Source organism: Acinonyx jubatus, chromosome B2 (genome assembly GCF_027475565.1).
Source record: "Acinonyx jubatus isolate Ajub_Pintada_27869175 chromosome B2, VMU_Ajub_asm_v1.0, whole genome shotgun sequence".
Taxonomy (NCBI): Eukaryota; Metazoa; Chordata; class Mammalia; order Carnivora; family Felidae; genus Acinonyx; species Acinonyx jubatus.
The window spans coordinates 8,826,252-8,847,620 of record NC_069385.1 but is presented as its reverse complement, the minus strand read 5'-3'; the positions used below and the strand labels follow the sequence as shown (position 1 = coordinate 8,847,620).

The 21,369-nt window shown below is 46.5% G+C and overlaps 1 protein-coding gene across 1 annotated transcript in view; it reads left to right on the top strand.

Annotated features, from left to right (window-relative positions):
• Positions 1-477: 477 nt before the first annotated feature.
• FNDC1 (fibronectin type III domain containing 1) overlaps positions 478-21,369 on the top strand; it is a 106,434-nt gene continuing 85,542 nt past the window's right edge. The window contains exon 1 of the mRNA XM_027056527.2: positions 478-771. Within this exon, the coding sequence (XP_026912328.2) occupies positions 663-771 (109 nt within the window). The 5' untranslated portion in view covers positions 478-662. The remainder of the gene's footprint in view (positions 772-21,369) is intronic.

Here is a 21,369-nt window from a genome sequence, read left to right as displayed (position 1 = left end):
CGCGCTCCACAGAAACGACAGTCAGAGGCAGCAGTGTCTAGGGACATTAAAGCCCCCTCTCCTGGGCGCGCGGGCTGTGGGAAGGCCCGGGCGAGCCGCAGGCAAGACCGCAATGTGCAGATAGAGGTGAAGGGGCCTGGCTCCAGTCCCCAGCGTTGAAACCAGGGTGTTTGTTTAAGGGATCATCACAGGGCACTCACTCTTGGGCTTGGCAAGCGATTGGACGCGATGAGCCATTTCCCGAGCCAGAAAACGAGACAGGTTAGACAATGGGAGGAACGTCCCAGGCCACTTCGCCCCGCACCGAAATCACCGAATTTTCAGAACCGCCAAGCGGAGTTCCGGGGCGCTCCGGCAGCCGGAGCCCAGGCGCGGCACCCAGTGCCCCGCCCGCCTGGCCCCGCCGCCCCGCCGCCGGCAGGGGGCGCCCGCTCGCGGCTAAAAGGCACGGCCGGCGGCCGGCGGCCTCAGTACGCGGCGAGGCGGCCGGTGCGCGGGCGGAGCGACCAGCGCGGGGCCAGGGCGCCGCGGACACCGCGCAGAGCGCGCACTCCCATACGGACGGCGGGGACCCGACGGCTGCGCCCCCGCGCTCCCCGACTCCGGCCCAGCGCCCACCGGCCAGCCCGCCCGCCCAGCCCGCCGCGCACCCCGGGCTCCCAATGGCGCCCGAGGCCGGGGCGGCCCCGCGCGCGCGGTGCCCGCTGCCCTGGGCGGCGCTGCTGCTCCTGGCGGCGCTGCTGCCCGTCGTGTCCCCGGCGGGGGCTCCAGGTACGCGCAGTTCCGGGCTCGGCTGCCGGGCTCTCCGCGCCTCCTCGCCGCTTCTCTCTCCACCCTTCGCGCGTCACCCACCCTGCCTGTCGCTCCGGGGACCGCCGTCCCGCTCTGTGATGTGCTGTCAGTGTCACTAACCTGTGCGTCTTCATCGCTCGCGGGTCGGGGAGCGGGGTCTGGGCACTTGGCGCCGCGCGCGCGGGAGGTGGGCGCGGGGACACCGTTGGTACCCGGGGACCTCAGCGCTCTCGGTTTTGACTTTGCCGTCGAACGCGCAAAGTTCTGGAGACTCGAGTTCTGGAGGCTCGAGCAGTGTAACTTCCCGGAGAGATTCAGGCAAAGGGAAAAAACAAACAAAAAAGAAAAAGAGAGAGTGAAAAGCGACCCCTCGGTGGCGATGCTTTCCTTTGCCCAGAATTTCCCCGTGGGCATCTTTCTTTCCCCCAGTTCACCTGCCCCGAGGTAGGATTGCCCGTTGGAAGGTGGCATTCGACAGACCAGGGGGGAGGCAGGGAGAGGGAGGCAGGACTCTTCTAGAAGCGCACTCTTCTAAAAGCTGCGAGCTGTCCCGGGGCGGTCGGGTACCTCGGGGCCCAAGCGGCAGCCGCGCCCTGACGGAGGCCAGTACCTCCCGGTGAGAACTTTGGAGCTGGGAGAAGACATCGGTCTTGAGAGCGGAGAGAGAGGGAGAGTGGGGGGGCCGATTTGGGAGAAGCTCCCCCTTCCCCAAAGACTGAAGTTGGAAATGGGATGGTGATGTGAGCAGCGCTTTTGGGAAAATGCCCGCGGGTCGGTTGTCAGAGTTTCTGAACGTTTCCTGCAGAAAGAGATACGTTTGTGGTGGCGTTTTCACCCTTAAGCCTTCGGCGGCCCTTGTTCCCACCTCCTGTGCAGGCATTTTCACACTTAAAGCGTGTGGCTTTTATTTATGCCATCAGTTTGCAGGAATCCAAGAAGTCCACGTTTTTGTTTGAGACTGTTCACTCCTGGCTGGGTTATAAAAATTCAGATGTGACTCCAATGAGGGCTACTTGCTTTATGATGCTATTTAGTGTTCCCATAGCCCTTTTGTACAAGGGGAATGGGACAATGTTGGGGGAGGGGTGTCGTGTTGTCGTCCAATTCTTTTTGGTGGGTCCATCCTGCATAACGCTCGGGTTTATGTCACATGCTGGGATGCCAGAGGCACGTCTTCATAAAAGGCAGTGCTAGTGGTGGGTTTTGTTTTCCTCTCTGTTAGCAATCTCTAGGAAAGCATTCACGGAATATGTGGTACAGTGGTTCACAAGAATACAACTATTTTAAAGCCTTTCAAATTCCCCACCTACAACCCATGGCTTTTTTTTCCCCCCTAAATTAAAATTTCTGAATGTTGAAAGAGTTTTTGTTTCAGAAAATGGGCTGGAGCTGGAAGTAATGCTGAACCGGCTTCGCGATGATTCCACCTTCATTCCTGTTAGATCCCGCTGCCACCTGCCCAGTGGGTTACGTTTGAGTGCGTCTGGACTCGGGGTTGTTTGTGATAGCTTCAGAAATGCTTCTGTGTTCCGTGCTCTTCCTTCTCTTGCTTCTGCTCCGTAAATCCACTGAGCTGTGGAATGTGCAGCCTGGAATGCTTGCTGGCACTCTCTCTACTGTGTTGACGTGGGATTTGCAGTACAGTGATGATCAGACTAGAAGTGGACAAGCACATTTCGAAACGAATATTTACTGCATTGTAGGGAAATAGAAGAAGGAAAGAAACAGACATCATCTGCAGATAGCTCCCCGATGCTGTGAAAGAAATCATGGGGCACATAATTTATCTCATCTGCTCCTCTGGAAGGCTTCCTGTCTGTCCTGCTGGACATAGCTCCAGTCACTTGCAGACTTGTATTCTGGGTCTGACAACAAGGCCACGGGCGCACTGCTCCTGCTCTGGCTGAATCAGTGCATGGGCCCAGCAAGCTGCTCGAGTCAAGCCTCCCCCTACTCTCCAACCTTTGGGGGCCAGAATCCCTGTAATGAAATCACCCAGAGCCACTTTAAACGGCAAAGCATCACAGCTCAGAGGGGGCTCTCCTTAAAACAGAGGTGATTTGCGGGGCATGCTGAGGATCTATATAAACTCTTTAAGTTGGTGGCCCATTAATGTAAAACAAAATAAGCAGGCAATGCCTCCACCATCCATCCCATCAATAAACTAACATGCAACCCTTAAAATTACGATGGCACTTGCCAGTCTGATAGGATGCATTTCTCTAAAAATGTGGGGACACACACACTCCCATACATTTACAGCAGTTCCCTCAGGGTGGTTATGGGTGACGTGACTTTGCTTCTTTAAAACTTAAGTATCCTTTCAGGGACTCTGCCAGGTCAAAACTATTTTCAAAGTAATACAAAGATACTCTTTGCCTTTTTTTTTTTTTTTTTTTACCGTGTTGACATTGACAGCAAGCGTGAGAAGCTTGGTGAGTAAAACCACTGGTGCTTTAGTGTGAATCAAGGCAGTGGCACCATATTGTACTCGTAGTCACTGAATTTTTTTAGGCCTTTGAAGTGCAGTAAAGCTATGCCAGTTCCAATGAAGCATGTCCTGTGGCAACAGTAAAAATGATTCATTTTGCCAAATCTCTACCCTTGAATGCATGTCTTTTTAATATTGTGTGTGGAGGGGACAGGAAAGGGACATAAAGCAGTTCTGCTAACTACCCAAGTTCAGTGGTAATCCTGAAGAAAAGTTCTTGTGCGGTAGCTTGAGTTGGGAACTGAACTAGCTTCTTTTTTCATGGCACGCCATATTTACCAGAAAGAATGACCACAGACAAACTTGGGTATTTGGCAGACATCTTCTCAAAAATGAACAAAGGAGGCGCCTGGGTGGCGCAGTCGGTTGAGCGTCCGACTTCAGCCAGGGCGCGATCTTGCGGTCCGTGAGTTCGAGCCCCGCGTCAGGCTCTGGGCTGATGGCTCGGAGCCTGGAGCCTGTTTCCGATTCTGTGTCTCCCTCTCTCTCTGCCCCTCCCCCATTCATGCTCTGTCTCTCTCTGTCCCCAAAAATAAATAAACGTTGAAAAAAAAATAAAAAAAAAATGAACAAAGGGGCCTGCCACTTCTAATAGGATAACTGATTGTATGTCTTGCTGGTGATAAAATTTCAACTTTCTAATGAAAGAATTTTGCCAAGTCATCTCTAACATCGATCGAAAGCTTCCTAATACTTAAAAACTTTTCTAATAATATTGATGGTGATATACATGAGTGTGATGTTTTAAATATTATCTTATAAAAATGTCTCAGCATACTGGGTGCCTGGGTGGCTCAGTTGGTTAAGCGTCTGACTCTTGATTTTTGGCTCAGGTCATGATCTCATGATGTCATGATCATGGTGTGTGGGTTTGAGCCCTGTGTTGGGCTCTGTGCTGACAGTGCGAAGCCTGCTTGGGATTCTCTCTCTCTGCCCCTCCCCTGCTCTGTCTTTCTCTCTCTCTTTCTGTCAAAATAAATAAATAAACTTAAAAAAAAGTCTCAGGATATGACCTGCATAACCAGGTGAACCAGTAAATCTAAGTGACCAATGCCGAGTGTTACAAAATCTTGCCTGGTGAAAAGATCCATCCAAAGTGCAAGATAGCCCAATGGATTTTTCATGTAACAAAATGTGAAAAATTCTTGAGATGGTTTCAGATTCTGTATCATAACTAACCTTTAAGAAACTGCTACTTGATGAGTTTTGGTGTAGCATCAAAGATTTTCCAAACTTACTCATAAGGCTTTTAAAATACTTTCCCAACTATAGATCTGTGTGAGGCTGGGTTTTTTTCAGGTTCTCCAACCAAAACAACATATTTCCATAGACTGAAGGCATAAGCAGATAAGAGATCCTGCTGTTTTCTATTAAAGAGATATGCTGAAGTGCAAAACAATGCCATTCGTCAGTTACTTTTTGTATTGGAAAATGGTGATTTTTCATAAAATCCAGTTTTTTAATGCCAATATGAAATGGTTTACTGCTGCTATTTTAAAATGATTTAGGGCGCCTGGGTGGCTCAGTCGGTTGAGCGTCTGACTTCGCTCAGGTCACGATCTCACGGTCCGTGAGTTCGAGCCCCGCATCAGGCTCTGTGCCGACAGCTCAGAGCCTGGAGCCTGCTTCAGATTCTGTGTCTCCCTCTCTCTCTGGCCCTCCCCCCATTCATGCTCTGTCTCTCTCTGTCTCAAAAATAAATAAATAAATGTTAAAAATAAATAAATAAATAAAATAAAATGATTTAATACACGCCTAGTAACTTGTGCCTAGTTTTAATTTCTGGTCAGTAGATAGCATCAGATAAAACCCACATAAATATAAAATCTCTGTGAGAACCTCATTAATTTAAGAGTAGAAAGGAATCCAGAGAACAGGAAGTTTGGCAACTGCTGGTGTAGACAAGGGGAGTAATTCCAGAATCAGGATGCCTGGGTCTGAGTCTCGTGTCATTCACATGCTGTGTGGCCTTGGGCCAGTTAGTCAGTCTCCACTAGTCCAACTGAATGGAAAGATACCTTCCATCTTCAGAAGCCCTCAGTGACTTTCTTGTGGCCCAACCTACACCCAGCTCTGTAGGGTTTCACTCCTTACTTCTGTCCTCTTTGAGAGGAGGAGGTGAAATACCCTTTCCTTTTATCTTGTGCATTGGAGCGCACCCAGATGAACTGTTTAATTCATCAACTGAACATGCAATTTGTTACTGTTGAATCAGAGGTTGTAAAAGAATTGCAGGGTGACAATTCCTGTCATTGGAAAATTATCCCTGGACAATTCCAGAGCATTGTCAATATGTCTAACCAAGGCTGTTCATATCTCTAGCTAAGTCATAAAGGCCCATTCCCTGAAAACAGGCAGGGGAGGGGGTGAGGAGTGTGTGTGTATGTGTGTGTGTGTGGGGGGGGTGTAATTAGTTTCCTACTTGCTGTTGTAACAGAGTACCACAAATTTAGTGGCATAAAAAAACACAAATTCATTATCTTCTAGTTCTAGAAGTCAGAAGTCCAAAGTGGGTTTCATTGGGCTAAGATGAAGGGCCATGTTCCTTCTGTAGGCTCTTGGGGAGAATCTGATCCTTATCTTTACAGCTTCTAGAAGTGCCCACATTCTTCTAGGGGCCCCTCCCAGCAGTCCCGTGACTCTGCCCCCACCCACACATTGCAGTTTCTGACTCTGACCTTCCTGTCTCCTTCTTTCACTTATGAGGACCCTTATGGTTATATTGGGCCCACCAGGATCATCCAGGATAATCTCACCAGCACCAGGTCCTGTCCTTCATCACATCTACAAGGTCCATTTTGCCACATGAGGTCACATATTCTCAGGCTCTGGGGGGTTAGGACATACACATCTTTGGGGGCTGTTATTCTGCTACTGCAGGCGTGGGTGGGGCAGTGGGGGGGGGAGGGGGGAGTCTGGAAGCAAACATTCCAGGAAAGACCCCATCAGCCTTCAGATAATTAGGAAGCAAACTTCTTTTCGTTGTTCCCTGTGGAACTTGGGGATTTCTTAAATTATCATTAAACTTCTTATCAGGGGATTTTATTTCAGTTTGGAAATACAGAGGCAAGTATCTAAAGCTATAAAAATAAAAGAGAGAAAAATATGTATCTATTTACTTGTTAATCCATAGACTGTTTATGTTAGAATACACTGGAACCTGAAACTCTGGGTGCCTTTGAGGAGAGCTGGGTAGCTGGGGCAGGGGCGGATATTGCTTATTTCCTTTACCGGTTTCAGTAAGCACATATTGGAGCATTTGGATCAGGGTATTGATGATACGTATGAGCTAACCTCTTCGTGTCTCTCCTAGAATTTAACCTTGTCTTAGTTACAAAGAATGTGAATTTCATTCTGTTTTTGGGAATTGTGTCATTGTTGATTTTTCATTAAGGAAATTTCTCCAATATGGGCCAGATGGTTAAAATGTAGACATTTTGAACACAATTATCTTTGTGCCGCTGAGCATTTAGGGGACGTCCTGAGGAAGACAGTTTTCCTGTTCCTTTTCCTCGGCAGCGCTTGCGCTTCGCGGCCCTTAGGGGGCGCTGCTGGCCTGCTGGCGGCGTTTCCACCGCCCGCGGGCCCTTTGCACTGGCGCCCCAGCAGCTGTGGCTTTTTCAGAGTTGAGAAAATTAGGACAAACGTGCTCTGGGTTTCTCTTAGTGTTTGCCCTTGTTCAGTTTTGCTCCTCACTGAAGCTTCCTTCAGACGTTAAGTCAGGAAGGACAAATCATTAAGAGTGGAATTGAGTGCTTCCTAGTAATTTTCAACTGACCATTGGTGAGGAGGAATTTGAAGCCTAAAGTTAGATCCGGGGGGGGGGGGGGGGGGGAGTGTCAGCAACCCTTTAGCCCTGGGGGTCCCTGGTATTTCTGCTCTTCCAACAGAGCTGCAGCAGCTGGAACACAGGGGACTGGAGGGTCACTGGAGGAGAACGCAGCCTCCTGAGTGCTGCGGGTCCGTTTTGAATGAGTTGATGAATCAGTTTCTCCCCTTTACCCTCCGTGGATTCTCTTTGTATCCGGGGAGTAATGCAAGTTCTAAGGCAGATTTGTAAGTCTAGCAAAATAGCTGGACAGCTGCTAGTGTCATTGCTCACAGTTTTCTGCCTCCGTCTCCTCTATGTGGAGGAAACGATTAACTTGTAATGTCATAATGGTATAAACAACACAATTCCATTTTCACTTTACGTGGCGTTCTTAGGTATGCATTTTAATTTCTTTTTGATAATAACTGGCAGTTAAAAGTGCCACAGAGTCTTCCGTTTCTCCGTATGTTATTTCATTTGATTTTCAGGGCGACCTCGTGAAGTTGGTAGCACCCTCACCTCACCACGAGGGAACGGCGTTCAGAGGAGTTAACTGATTTTCCCAAAGTCGGTCCTGTAGTCTGTGGTATCCCAGGATTTGGACCCCCGTCTTCTGGATCCACATCCTCCGTGCTTCCCGCAGACTCTCCCAGCTCCCATTTGGATGTTTGCTTAATTTCCCTTGTTTTCTTTCTTCTTTAAGCTGGTGGTGGGAACTGGCACCAGCATTTCTGATTTGCTCAGAACGCCCTTGTAAGTCTACGCTCTGGTGACACTGCCGTTGGCTATTGGGAAATGATCCTGTCACACCCCGAAGCGTATTGAACTCCAGTAGGGTTTAATTTCCGATGAGCCTATTCCCTATTACAAAATATATTTGGCATTTGGGTATAAGCATGATCTTCATTGCAGGAAGTGTCTTTCCTCAGTGGCTCCTGTTAAAACGTGCCCTTGAGATGAGTGTTCTGTGTCTGGTTTGTTACAGAACACTTCGGTGTTTAGTACAGTGGTTCTCTGTGATGCCTGATCCTTATGGTGGAATCTGTCGGCCTTGTGCTGTCACTAGAAGGTTCCTAGAATTCAAGTTTGTTTACAGCAGACCACTTAAATCAGGGAACAGTGCTGACAGACATTAGGTGTTAATCTCAGGGGTTGACGGATCCTCACCTCTCCTGGAGGTGATAAGACTGTAACAGCATTATTGTTAAGGTGTTTGGAACTTCTCAGAAAAAAGTGTCCTCTAAATGCTGGGATTTGTGTTTTAGGGATTATTTTGCAGGGTCACATCTCTTCACCCACATCTGCATTCACTTCACCTGACCCACGTGCTGGCTTGTACTGTGTGAACTTGGGCAGGTCATGACCCTGTGGGCCTGTTTCTCACGAAGTGACAGAATGGGACTGTAGACATGGCTAAGGGCCCTTTCTGGCTCTAACTTTGTGTGAGTCTCCATCTGAAGGCCATCCATCCATCCATCCATCCATCCATCCATCCATTCTTCCATTCATTCAGTCAGCAAGGGTCAATGCCCAAGCGTCAGTGCCCAAGCATCAATGCCTGTCAGACATGGGGATACCAAGTCCAACAAACACAGTCCGTCTGTCCAGAATGCACAGGCAGAGAGGGGGTGGGGAAGAAGGTACACACAGTGTGGTGTGTATGAGGGCAGTCCCTGGGGGGAATCAGACTGGAAGTCTCGGACAGCCATATTTGAGCTGGGTTTTGAAGACAGGTGTGGGCATTAGTTAGAGAAGGAGGGCAAGGAAGGACATTTCGGGTGGAGGACCACCATGCGGTGGGTGTGAAGGCTCAGAGGCAAGGGGCATCATGACATGTGTGAAGAAATGTGAGTTTTCTGGTGGCCCCTGCAAAGTGACCCCTTGAGAGAATGGTGGCATTCAGGGCTGGAAAGGTCAGCAGTAGGCAGCTTAGGAAGGGCCTGGAGTTTGACCATAGTCCAAAGCAGTCGTGGCCATTGAAAGAGCATCCACAGTGGGAGATTGCGTGGCCGCTGAGTGGAGGACAGTGCAGGAGTCAGGCCAGATGGGGGGGGGGGTTCTCTTATATCTGCTTATTTTTTTGAGGCTTGGGGAGTTTCTTCATTACATGCTAGACCAAGCTGACAGCTCCTAACTACTGTCCTTACTTCCAGTCCTATCTGAAATGTTCTAGAACAATCCCATTTAAAAAAAATATTCATTTTTGGGAGAGCACAGCAGGGGAGGGAGAGAGAGGGGTCAGAGGATCTGAAGCGGGCTCTGCGCTGACAGGCTGACAGCAGCGGGCCCAGTGCGGGGCTCAAACTCACGACCTCTGAGATCATGACCTGAGCCGAAGTCAGATGCTCAACCGACTGAGCCACCCAGGTGCCCCTAGAACATCCCATCTTGGAATGGGTTCCAGGTTACCATGAGTCTCATGCCTTCACGTGTGGGCAGGTTGGTAGACTTTGTAGTTAAGATGGGAGTACTGAACGCCGAGTGTCTTTGGGGTTGAGGGTGGTTCTGTGGACAGAATTCAGTGTGGTTTCCAAGGGAAAAAACCATGGGCAATTTTAGGAGTTCGTGGCCGTGGCGGTGGTAGGTAACTTGGAACTGAAATCGATGGGCATAATCTATGCAGACTCTTGGAGCCTAAGTAGTGATGCTCCACTCTGAAGGTCACCCAAGCATCCACTCGTTTCAGGGTCTGACAGTTGTCACGTCGTGGACAGGCGGTTGGTTAAAGCCAGCCGACACAGACTGGGGAGGAGCCCGGCTGTTCCTGGCAGAGGGGTGGACAGTGGGTCCCCTAAGCACGGCGCTGTGGCTGGACCAGCTGGCACCCCAGTGAGCAGTCCCGGCAGGGTGCACAGCAATGGCTAATTGGGGGTGACAGCACGGTTGTCTCCCGGTGACTGACAGTCACTGCGGTCAGAAACAGCAGTGCTGGGTGGGGGAAGAGGCCAGGGACCCTGAGCGTCTCCCCTCTGGAGCAGCGACCTCAGCCAGGCCAGGCGAGGGCGGCCGGGGCAGGCTGTCCTTGTGCGGGGTGGGGGAGTGGCTGCTGTTGGCAGAGCAGTGGCGGGGAGGACTGCCTTCTCAGGGGCACCGCAGCCAACATCCTCATTTTGTAAAATGGTATAAAATCCCCTACGGAGATTAGGGTCACACTGTGATGGTGCCGCCTTGTAAGTCGCCACACGGACACTTCCGCCTAGAGAACAGAAAGCTTAGGTGAGCCTTCCCCACAGTGACACCAGTGTGGCCTGTTGCACTCGCTGGGGCTCAGAGTGCTTTACGTGTTCATTTATCACGAGTCTGCTGTGGCCTGCTCTTTCCCCAAGCACAGGGGTCAGGGGTTTGCACTCCCCTGTAGGCCTAAAAGACTATTTCTTAACAGCTTTTTATTTTTTATTTCTTCAAAAAAATTTTCTTTAACGTTTGTTTATTTTTGAGAGAGAGACAGAGGGTGAGTGGGGGAGGGGCAGAGACAGAGAGAGAGACACAGAATCCGAAGCAGGCTCCAGGCTCTGAGCTGTCAGTACCCAGTCCGACTTGGGGCTCAAACCCATGAACTGTGAGATCATGACCTGAGCCGAAGTCGGACGCTTAACCGACTGAGCCACCCAGGTGCCCCTTAAAAATGGCTTTTTAAAGTGTTTACTCTGAGGTAGTTGTAGTCATGTGCAGTTGTAAGAAATAATGCAGGGATCTCAGGTGTCCTTCACCCAGTGTCTCCCTAAGGTGACCTCTTGTGTAACTATAACACAGTGTCCAGCAGGAAGGTGACATTGATACAAGCCATTGACTCTTCCCATCTCATGAGTGTTACATGCTTGTGTGTGTGTTTCTACATAATTTTGTCACGTGTGTAGATTGTGTGACCGCCACAGTCATGATGCAGAACATTCCATCCCCGGACTACTCTTTTATAGTTCATCTTCCTTCTTCCTGTCCACCTCAGCCCTTGGCAACCACTAACCTGTTCTCCACTTCTATAATTTTGTCATGTCAAGGATGTCATATGAATGGAACTATACAATGTGTCACCTTTTGTATGGGTAAAGGCCTATTTTTAAGAAGTATGTTTGGGGTGCCTGGGTGGCCCAGTCGGTTAAGCATCTGACTTTGGCTCAGGTCATGATCTCACTGCCTGTGGGTTCAAGCCCCACGTCGGGCCCTGTGCTGACAGCTCGGAGCCTGGAGCCTGCTTCAGAGTTCCTCTCTCTCTGCCCCTACCCCGCCTGCCTCCCGCCCCCCCCTCCCCCCGCCTCTCTCTCTCTCTCTCTCTCTCTCTCTCAAAATAAATAAATATTTAAAAAAATAAGGAGTATTTTTGCCCATTCTGCTTGAGATCACTATAATTAGCTTGCAAGTATTTTTGCACACACTGAGATACCATGGTATATAATTTGGCATAGTGGCAAAATACTGCCACCGCCTGGTCCAAGCCACCTTACCTGAATTATTGCAATAACCTCTTTACTGGTGTCCCTGTTTCTGCCCTCTTTCCCTACATCCTATTCTCAAAAAAGCAGCCACAGTGATTCTCATGACGTGTGAAGTCACAGAAGCTTCTAGTAACTCCCCATCTCTCTTACATAAAAACCAAAATCCTAACAAGTTTTCAAGGCTACACATAATCATCTTCTATCCCATGCCCTCCCTCACTGTCAGGTCCAGCTACTTGGCTTCCTTGCTGGTCCTCTAATGTGCTAGGGACCTTCCAGCCCCAGTGCCTTTGCACTTACTGTTCCCTCTGCCCAAAAAACTTTCGATAAGCATCTATGGGTACATTCCTCATTGTCTTCAGATTCTTTATGCAACATCTCACCAGGTCTTATGTGACCACTTCCTCCCCAATTTAACAGTGTAACCCTATCCCTACTCCCCAGTGCTTCTTACTCTGGCTCTATTTTTCTCCCCAGCTTATCCCTACCTGCTAGGTCATGTATTTTGCTTTTGGATTTGATAAGTGCCTGTTGTCCTCCACTGGAGTATAAGCTCCACAAGAGAAGGATATTTTGTTGGTTTTATTCACTGAAGTCTCTTCATTGCCTAGAATGCTGCCTGCACAGAGTAGGTGCTCCGTAAATATTTGCTGAATGATTGGATGCGCTTTCTTTGGTATTGATTACATGTGCTATAAATATATTGATGTACACTGACTAACAACAGCAGGATACGTGGGGTCGGGGGGTGTGGGACAGTGTCCTGCCCACCTGTCTCCATAGTCCTGTGAGGTCAGCCCTCAAGTTTTGAAGAGTGTTGGCTTGTGTTGGAAAGTCCCTCTGCGGCTGGAGCAGAGAATTACATTTACTAGTTTCCTAGGGCCACAAACTGGGTGGCTTTAAACAACAGAAAATTTATTCTCTCATACTTCTGGAGGCTGGAAGACTGAAATCTGTAGGTCAGGGTCACACCGTCTCTGAAGGCTCTAGAGAAGAATCTTTCCTTGCCTCTTCTTTGTGACATGATTTCCAGTACTCCTTGGTGTCCCTTGGCTTATAGGTGTATCACTCCATTCTCTTGTCTCCACTGTCACATGGTCTTCTCCCTGTGTCTTCTTGTAAGGATACTGGTCATATTGGATTAAGACCAGTCCTAATCAAGCATAACATCATCCTAACTTGATTACATCTGCAACAACCCTATTTCCAAGTCACATTCACAGGTCCTGGGTGTTAGCACTCAACATAGCTTTTGGGGAGACACAGTTAAACCCACAACACATGGTGTGCCTCTCAACACAATTCCTTTTCAGTAGGTGAAAGAATTCCTGCAGCTTCTAACAGTGGGGGCCATAGTTGAGCCATAGGAAGACATGAGGCACTGTGTTGTACCCTGTGTTGAATTGTCAACCCACATTCTGAAGACCTACGCACATTCAGTAGGCCTAATTCATAGGTCAAGCCTGACTCCATCCTTCATTCATAAAGTAAGTAATTAATTAATTAACTTGGATCTTCTATGGCCAGTGACTATGCTAGGCTCTGAGGTATGTGGTACAAAGAAGAAGTCGGGATTGATGTAGCAATAAACAATGGCATTGAGTGTGTGGTATAGCAATATAGGATCATCTAGTACTTTCTAATCAACTTTTACTTGCCAGGTATTGTGTTAAGTTCTGAATGTTTTTACACTAGCATACATAAAATCGTAAGATTAGCAACAGAAATTAGCAAATTTGTGTGAGGACTTTGCCTGACGGGAGCAGTTTGATGTTGACTGATCTACATTTTTTTTCCTATTTGATAAAATTTGGGATGCATCACTGTCTTTCTCTTACCTGGACTGCGGTCTGTTCGTCTCTCATCGAGATTTCTAGGTGATGAGGTGAGGCAGCCTTGCTCTCCTACAAATGTCCAACTTTCTGACATTACATATGTTACAGAAAGCTGCCATGTTCTTTTTCTGTTATAACCCATGTCTGGGCCCTGCTCTGTTTTTTAACATTTCTCTACCCTACCCAACGATTTCCTTCTATTATTTTCTAATAGACTGGGAGAGCTGAAGCCTCTTCTTGTGGTTAATAACTCTCAGAATCCACATAGGTACCTACAGATATCTGAGCAAACGACAGGCAAGGGGAAGAGAAAAGAGGGGCAGAGGGTACTATGCCCCCTGACCTCCCTGAAACCTGGGTTGATCTTATTTTAAAACTGTGCTATCACCATATTTTTATTCTAAATAGTAGGAAGGAAGAAGTCCTGGAGATGAAACACAGGATATTGTCTGAGCAGATTACATGTCTGTCTTGGGGAACATGAGGGTTTTGACTTAGAGTCTCTGGGATGAGTTTAATGGGGTCCACTGATGCTCTGGAATTGTAATATATTTTGATTACAGGAAGCAATTCAGAGCATTCTCAGAGGTAAAGGGTAGGCTGGGTTGGAGTCACAGATTAAATGTCCTCTTAGAATCAAAAGTACTGACCAGTGCTCACACATGGGGGAAATCTCTGGCAAAGGCCCTTCTTGAATGCCACCAATGTCATACTTTGTTCTCTTATCATCCTTACTTGAGAAAGACTTCCTTCTTGCCCTTCGGAGCCCTGATAATGTGTATTGTTAGTAGCACGCAGGTGATATTAAATGTCTGATACCCTTACTCTTTTACTCATGTGCTAGTAGAGTGCTTCCCTCAGAAGACTGAAGACACTGCCTTTCTTACATACTTGTGAATTTATTCACTGGTATTCCCAGGGCAGCACTTGCATAGTAACTCTGCATCATTGCCCAGCTGAGGAACACATTCATAGAAATTTACCTTTGAAGGTGGGGGAATGTGTTGGGATTTGAGTTAGGTAGATATGACTAGTTACAGAAACTACTCACGACCATTTTAGGCACAGAATAGATAGGCAGATTGAAGAGGGAAGTTGATCAGGTTACCTAAGTTTCCTTTCAACTCTTAAGATTTTAAAATTCATTTCAAAGACTATGTCTTAAGATTGAGGAAAATGAAGACCCAAAGCCCACTCCTGCTAGGTGAGGAGGGAGAATTGGTCGAGAGGTCCCAGGTACTGGGAACCATGCTGGGTCATTTTCTATTAGCCAATAGAAAATTAATTGGTGACACGAGCCCCGCACTGTGCCTCTTCCTCCTCCCATGTGTGTCGAGTGCCTTATAGTTTTCTTTCACATTTTATTCTTACATCCGTGCTTTGAAAGTAGCACTAGAAAAGGAAGTCATTAAGTTTGATATTTTCAGAAAGAAACTATGGTGGCATATTAGCTTTGTTTTGATGTTTTGAATGGGGTGAACCTGTCCTAATTATAAGTGAAGAAAAATGGGCTCTTCTCAGCATTTATTTGACTTGACACTGACAGATATTCCTTACTTTCTGAAAATCTCTCTATTTCTGTCTTCCATGATGCAACTATTTTCCAGTTTCTCCTCTTTATAGCTAATATTTCAAATTAAAGTGTCTTCTTTCCAGTCGTCCTTCACACATCTATGTTCTTTGGGTTCTACTGGGGATGTCAAGTAGACTGTTGGACACACTGGAACTCAAAGGAAAACCCAGGACTGGAGTTATGAATTTAGGAACCATCATTGTATGGATGGTATTTGCAATCATAGAACTAGATGTGCTAACTAGGGATAGAAGACAGCGGGGTGGAGTGGGGGCGGTGCATGCAGAGAAGAGGGAGGGCCAGAGGTTGGGCTCTGAAGTACTCTCACATTTGAGTTCTGGCAAAGGAGACAGATGATGTGAAAGATAAACCAGGGAGGATGGTGTCCTCAAAGGCAGATGACTGTGGGGTTAGAGAGGACAGGAGAAGAGGACTTCTAGGAGAAGGACTCAACTGTTGTTGGAAGTAGAATAAATCAAGGACCAAGAGATGAAGGTTTGGCAATATCGACTCTTCTTAATATTTGTAATAGTTCACTCAGCACAATGAGCTCATGTATCGCCATGAATTCTGCTGCCACTGATAACTTTTGGTTTTATAGATTTGGTTCTGACTTCTCTCCAGGCTTACATTTATCTCTTTTAGTTATAATGGCAGCTGAGAGGCAACAAAGAATAGTGGAAAAGCATGGTCTTTGGTTTCATGGTCTTTTGGTTTAGCCAGTGTAACTTACTAGCTGTGTGCACCTGGGGAGTCACTTAACTCTATGAGACTCAGTTTCCTCATTTATAAAAATGGGGATACCAAAGCACATTTGATAAGGTTTTTATGGAGACTAAAGACCTAATAGTTGTGATAGCATAGAACTCTTTTTAATCACCTCTGGGTCCCCAGGGCCTATCTCAGAATCTGACACATAGTAAGTATTCAACCTATGTCTGTTGCAGAAATAAATGAAATGACTGGCACTTACTACATGGGTATACAACAAGTGTTCATTTTCTTTCTTCTTTACCTCTCTGTCTATTTGTTCTTGATCACAAATGGCTCCATTGCAAAACCTAAAGTCCTTGCTCATTAGGTGTGTTGAACATTTTTTTCCTCTTCATTGATAGATTGTTTGCCTATGCCTGTTCATAACCATGAGGTTATATCTGAAATATTAATTTTTAAAATATTAAAGCATAATGTAAAAAATTATTATCATTAGCAGTCTGGGCTGTCATTGAGTCCAGGTGGTTGTTGGCTTCTGGTCGTGTCTGCCTCATATACTCTGTTTCATACCTGCCTCTGCACAACATTTGCTTGGCTTGTCTTCTAAGGGTATTTTGCAGGGAACTTTCCGAGTAAGATGAGTGGTGATTTCAGTGACAGTAGTGCCCAAGTGTTTAACATAGTTAGACAATGACTTTCACATTTTGGGAAAAGGAATGAATTTTCAGGGAGTTTTTTTTGGCTGGCGTGTCCGGCAGTTTATAGTAGGCTGAGTTTAAGCTGGACCAGCAAACAATGGTAATTCTTTGAGAAACTATTTCTCAGTTGCGAATTGAATTTGAAGAATGTGCAAAAGATCCCACAAAAACCTGGAAAGTACTGGTGTCTAGTAGGATCTCTGATGCTGGTCAACAGCAGGCATGAATCCTGTATTCCTTTTCAATCCATAGGCCTTTTCTCTTTGGGGTCCCTTGTTTTCTTGTTGTTATTATAAATAGGCATATCTATGGAATCCCTCCAGTTCCACTTCCCTAAATCATTCTGGAAAGCTGGTGGTTTAGATGGGGAAAAATTCTTGTCTTTTCTTTGAACAGTAGCTTTTGCTTACAATAGTTCCTGAATAAAATGGCCAAGACCTTTAAAACTTTAAATCCTAATGATCAAATCCTGCCAGCTCTGTGGGTTAAGTTTACTCTAACTTTTGGCTGCATCATTTTCTGGACAGATGTACTGACTCAAGTCTGTGGCATACTGACAAATAAAGCACTGACATTGTCAAAATTAAATTTCCAGAGAGGATCCCTTAAAAACAACAGAAATAAGTTAGTTAAAAAAAAAAAAAAAAAAAAAAGGCAGCTCTCATTTAGAAATCAAGGGAAAAAGTGACTTGATTTTATGGATCCAGTAATGATGATACCAGGTAGCAATGGATTGGGTTGCTGATAGCACAGTATCTGATTAACAGTGGCTAAACAGGCAAGAAAATTGTTTATCTCACTCATCAATAAACTCAGGAGCAGAGAGGCTCATGAGGGACCCAGGATCTTTACATGTTTTCCAGTTGGCCATCCCAGGCCTTCCCAGTATGTCTAGTTGAACATACTCAGGCTTGTCATTTCATGTTCCAAGATGGCTGCCGCATCTCCAGGTGTCATGTTGACATCTCAGAGTGGGGAAAAAACAGGAAGGTATGAAAGGTCAAAAGCACAGGAGAGCAGATCCTGCCCCTGTATAATGCTTTCCCGGAAGTGATAGTAACTTCCTTGTATGTGTCGTTGGCTAGAATCAATCACATGACCACCCTTAGCTACTGGGAAGGCTGAAGGGTCATGAATATTTAACATCCCAGTTTCTATTGTGGAAGAAGGTGAAGGAGGAAAAAGCAGCCAGGAATGATTCTTGGGTACCCAACCCACTGTTGACCATTTCTGAATTCAGTGCAAGTTCTAAACTGTTATAAATTAGTTGGGAAACTGTACATTCTTGAATGAGACTAATAAAAATTCAACTTAAAACATCTCAGGAGATTCTTGAGGGAGAAGGCAGATTCATTTTAAGAGTGTTCTTTGGGCTTGAGCACTTTGTTTTAGTTTTGCCACTTGCTGCTGGTTTTGAAACAGAATTCCTTGCTGCTTCTTTTTGTTGTCCATTTTTGTATTCTTCCACTTTATAGATCTTTCCCAAGGTGGCTGGTGAGGAGGAAGAAAGATAATTGAAAGGGAATAATATGAAGTAAACTATATTAACAAATATTTTGACTTTCTCTGTTCACCCCTTTTTCTCCCCAAATACAAATAAACAAGGTAGACTCTAGAACATTCTAAGCAAAAATTTCCCATAAGAAGCCATTAACCTTTGAGGTAATGAGATGGTATTTGAATACAGCCTTTGTTTACCAACATCACAGGACTGTGGCCGCATTGGGGATGCAAGTGGCCTTGGGTGGGAGGTTGGGGGCCAGCTCCTAAGGAGAAAGGGACAGGGGAAAGAAAGTGCAGCCCATACAGCATTGGGACTCTTTCCTTGGGAAGTTCCTGTGAGCTGGCAGGAATGCCTGGCAGCCTAGGGCATGACCAGCTTATGTGTGGCCCCTACCCCTGCCCCGGGGTGCAGTTTACTAAAGTCACATATGAGGATCGCCTCTTTCTGTGACATGTGGCCACGGGAAACTCATCCTGGGGAGAATGCTTGCACAGAGGCAGATGAGGGTGGCGGTGGCCCTGAATGTCTGGAAAGGATAGAAATGGTCTCAGACAAACTCTACTGAAGTGTAGCCAGTGGCTCAAATTTTGAGATTTGGATGGCTTCATCATTTGGCTTCTTTGAGCTGATGGAGAAAAAATGTGATTCACAATTGTATTCAGTGACCATCTAGTGCCCTTATAAGCTCATTGGCATGTATGCATGTGAATTTGGCCATTTAGTCTGAATAAAATGATGCTTTGTTGTGATCAAAACACTGGAAAGTGCCCGAGGGTCTGGGGATAAGGGCAGGGAAGTCAGGTTTAGCTGAGGCTCGGGAGAGGTGAGCAGAACACACACTGAACCTAGTGGCTTCCCTCCTCCCTCTGTTCATTAGGAAACTCTGGGAGTGTGAGTGGCGGGGGTGCTCCTGCCGCACCAAGAGAGGCCTGGGGCATTCTGAGTCTTCTGGTTTCTCACTCCACTTGTATACACCCTCAGCAGGTAAATGGGACAGGACACATTGGCCATGGGGGCGGAACCCGGTTACATGGGGTTACATCGTGACAAGGGGAGATGGATTGGGTTTTGAGGAATGTGAACCAGGGATAAGGTCTGGAGAACCCTGACTGCCCTCCATCTCCCGAGGGACTCAGGACATCTGCTTGCCTTCGTGTTTCCCTCTGACGTGAGGACAGCGCTGTGTGTCTTCCCTGTGGTGGGGTCAGAGGTTCTGTTTGCAAAGTTCTTTTGGCTCCCTGGGGTGTTTTTCAAGTTTAAAGACTCCAAAGACCTAGACTCCTAGACCTGGGTTTTGTTTTTTATCCGTACAGAATCATGCCAACAGTGGAAAACACTTTTATTAAACCCCATTCATATTGTGAAATGTCAGAAGAAGAGCCAGGCCATTATTTTAGTACTCAGACTGTGTCTACCCAACCCCAGTCTTCTAGGTGGAAAATGCAGTCAACCATATGTAGATTTTACTAGTATCAGTTTTACTTCCCACCATGGCAAATCAACCTGTACTTTCTCTGTTTTTTTATTCTTGATTTTGTTGTTGTTTCGTTTGCTTTTGCTTTTTGTTTTGTTTTTTTGAGGGAAGAGCCATAATTATTTGGCAAATATAATTCCAGCCATTTGACAAGTTATTAAAACTCAGTCAGGCATTTCAGTGTTTTGCCCATGTGTTGCCAACCATCTGGATATTTCTACATTTGTGAATATTCCTGTGCTGTCTGGTATCTTATGGACAATAGCTGAATTTTTCCACCTTTTCTTGGAATGATAGTCTCAAAGTTGTAGACCACGTGGATTTCCTGCCCCCTCCCCCCCCCCCCCCCCCCCCCCCAGTTTACATCCTGACCTTTCCTGGCTTATCAATTGGATTTTTGGTCAAACATTCATGGTTGCAGTGAGAGCTGTGTTTTCTTCATTTCAGAGTCTGGGAAGTATTTGGCGGTTTCCAGTGGAAAGTAAAACTTGAATTTCAAACAAAGATGAAATAGGGAGACTTACATAAACACGAAGGTTTTGTTGCATTAAAGAACAATCCTTGGTATACTTATGAAATAATTTTAGAATTTGGGGGGTTTTAAGAGACTCGTTTATTTCGAAAAGTTCTTAACATTCATTTGGAAGTTTCCTTCTTAACCAAGGTTGTCCTCTCTGGCTCCTCAGCATCGACTGCCAGACTGGGTGGGCTGCATGGAGCGCTCAGCTAGGAATGGCAGCTGTCCCTGGCTGGTATTTGCCTTAAAAATTTTTGGGGTGTGTCTGCACCCTGGCAGCCTTTTGTGACTAAATGTACTGGCTTACTGGTGTAGCTTCAGAAAGTTATTTTTGACTTTCATAGAGGATCTTGATTAACCTATCAGGGTTTAGCTGCATGTGGCAAAATCCCAACTTGAACGAATTTAAATCCCAGAATTCATTGCTTTGTGGAGCTGTACGTTTGGAAGTGCAGGGATTGAGCTGGCCTTAGGGGTTGAGCCCTAGAACCCAGGTCCTAACAGCCCCCATACTCTCTCTCCATCTCTTGGTGAGACTCTCTCTCCATCTCTTGGTGTCTTCTCTGTGTGACATGAGAGCTGTCACTAGCAATTCTAGGATGCTCCCTTCAGAGCCTTATGACTGGAAAGCAAAAGCAGTGCCTGGGTTCCAGCTCCAGTTAAAATGGTTCCAGTGGAGTCTTCTGAGCCATCTGGACTCACATGAACAGAAGTCTGTTACCAGAATTGGGGGAGGCTTCACTGGATAGACAAAAGTGATATGTATCCTTTACAGAGCACATTTTGGATTTGCTGCCTTATAGAAATTTTAGGGTCTTGGGGCTCCTAAGGAATTTAGGCAAGTGGAAGACTTTGAATTAGAATCCACATCAATCCCAGTAAAAGACGGAAGGAGCTGTAGTTGCCAAGGGAGCCCTGACCTCCTCTGGGCACTTGATGAATGTCCTGTGGCTGAGGCTAGACAGAATAGGAAGAGCAGAAAGAAACTTAGATTTTAATTTCTTCATATTTTAAGCTCTGAGACCAAGAAGGCTTCACTCTTGGACTCTAAATTTTCCTTGAGAATTTTGTAACGGGAAGGACTTATATTGAAATCGGGATATTTCATATTGCTGGTATTGTATTATCAGAATACCTATCATTTCATCTCATTGCTTACACTCTGGTGGGCTATTTTGGACAGCATGAGTTGGCAGAATATGGGATTGGGAAAGGACAGGCAGGAGTGGATTTTCAGCTTAGAGGTCAGCATGGCTTTGGAGTTGGCTAAAGAATGAACCCTCCTCCTTTCAGAGCCTTTTGGGGGCTGGGGGAGATCCCTATCTGTAACCCCAGGAGGACACATGGTAGGACAGTGGTTGGCAATGGGGAGGCTCCTGAAGGTGGAGCCGGTGGTCCTGATCCTCACTCTGAAGGAGCAGCCACAAGTTGACCTCAGGGTAATGGTCATGCCCAGTGGGGCCAGGTTAATGGTCATGCCCAGTGGGAATAGTCTTCTGGGGAATAGTCTTCTGGGGATGTTAAGGG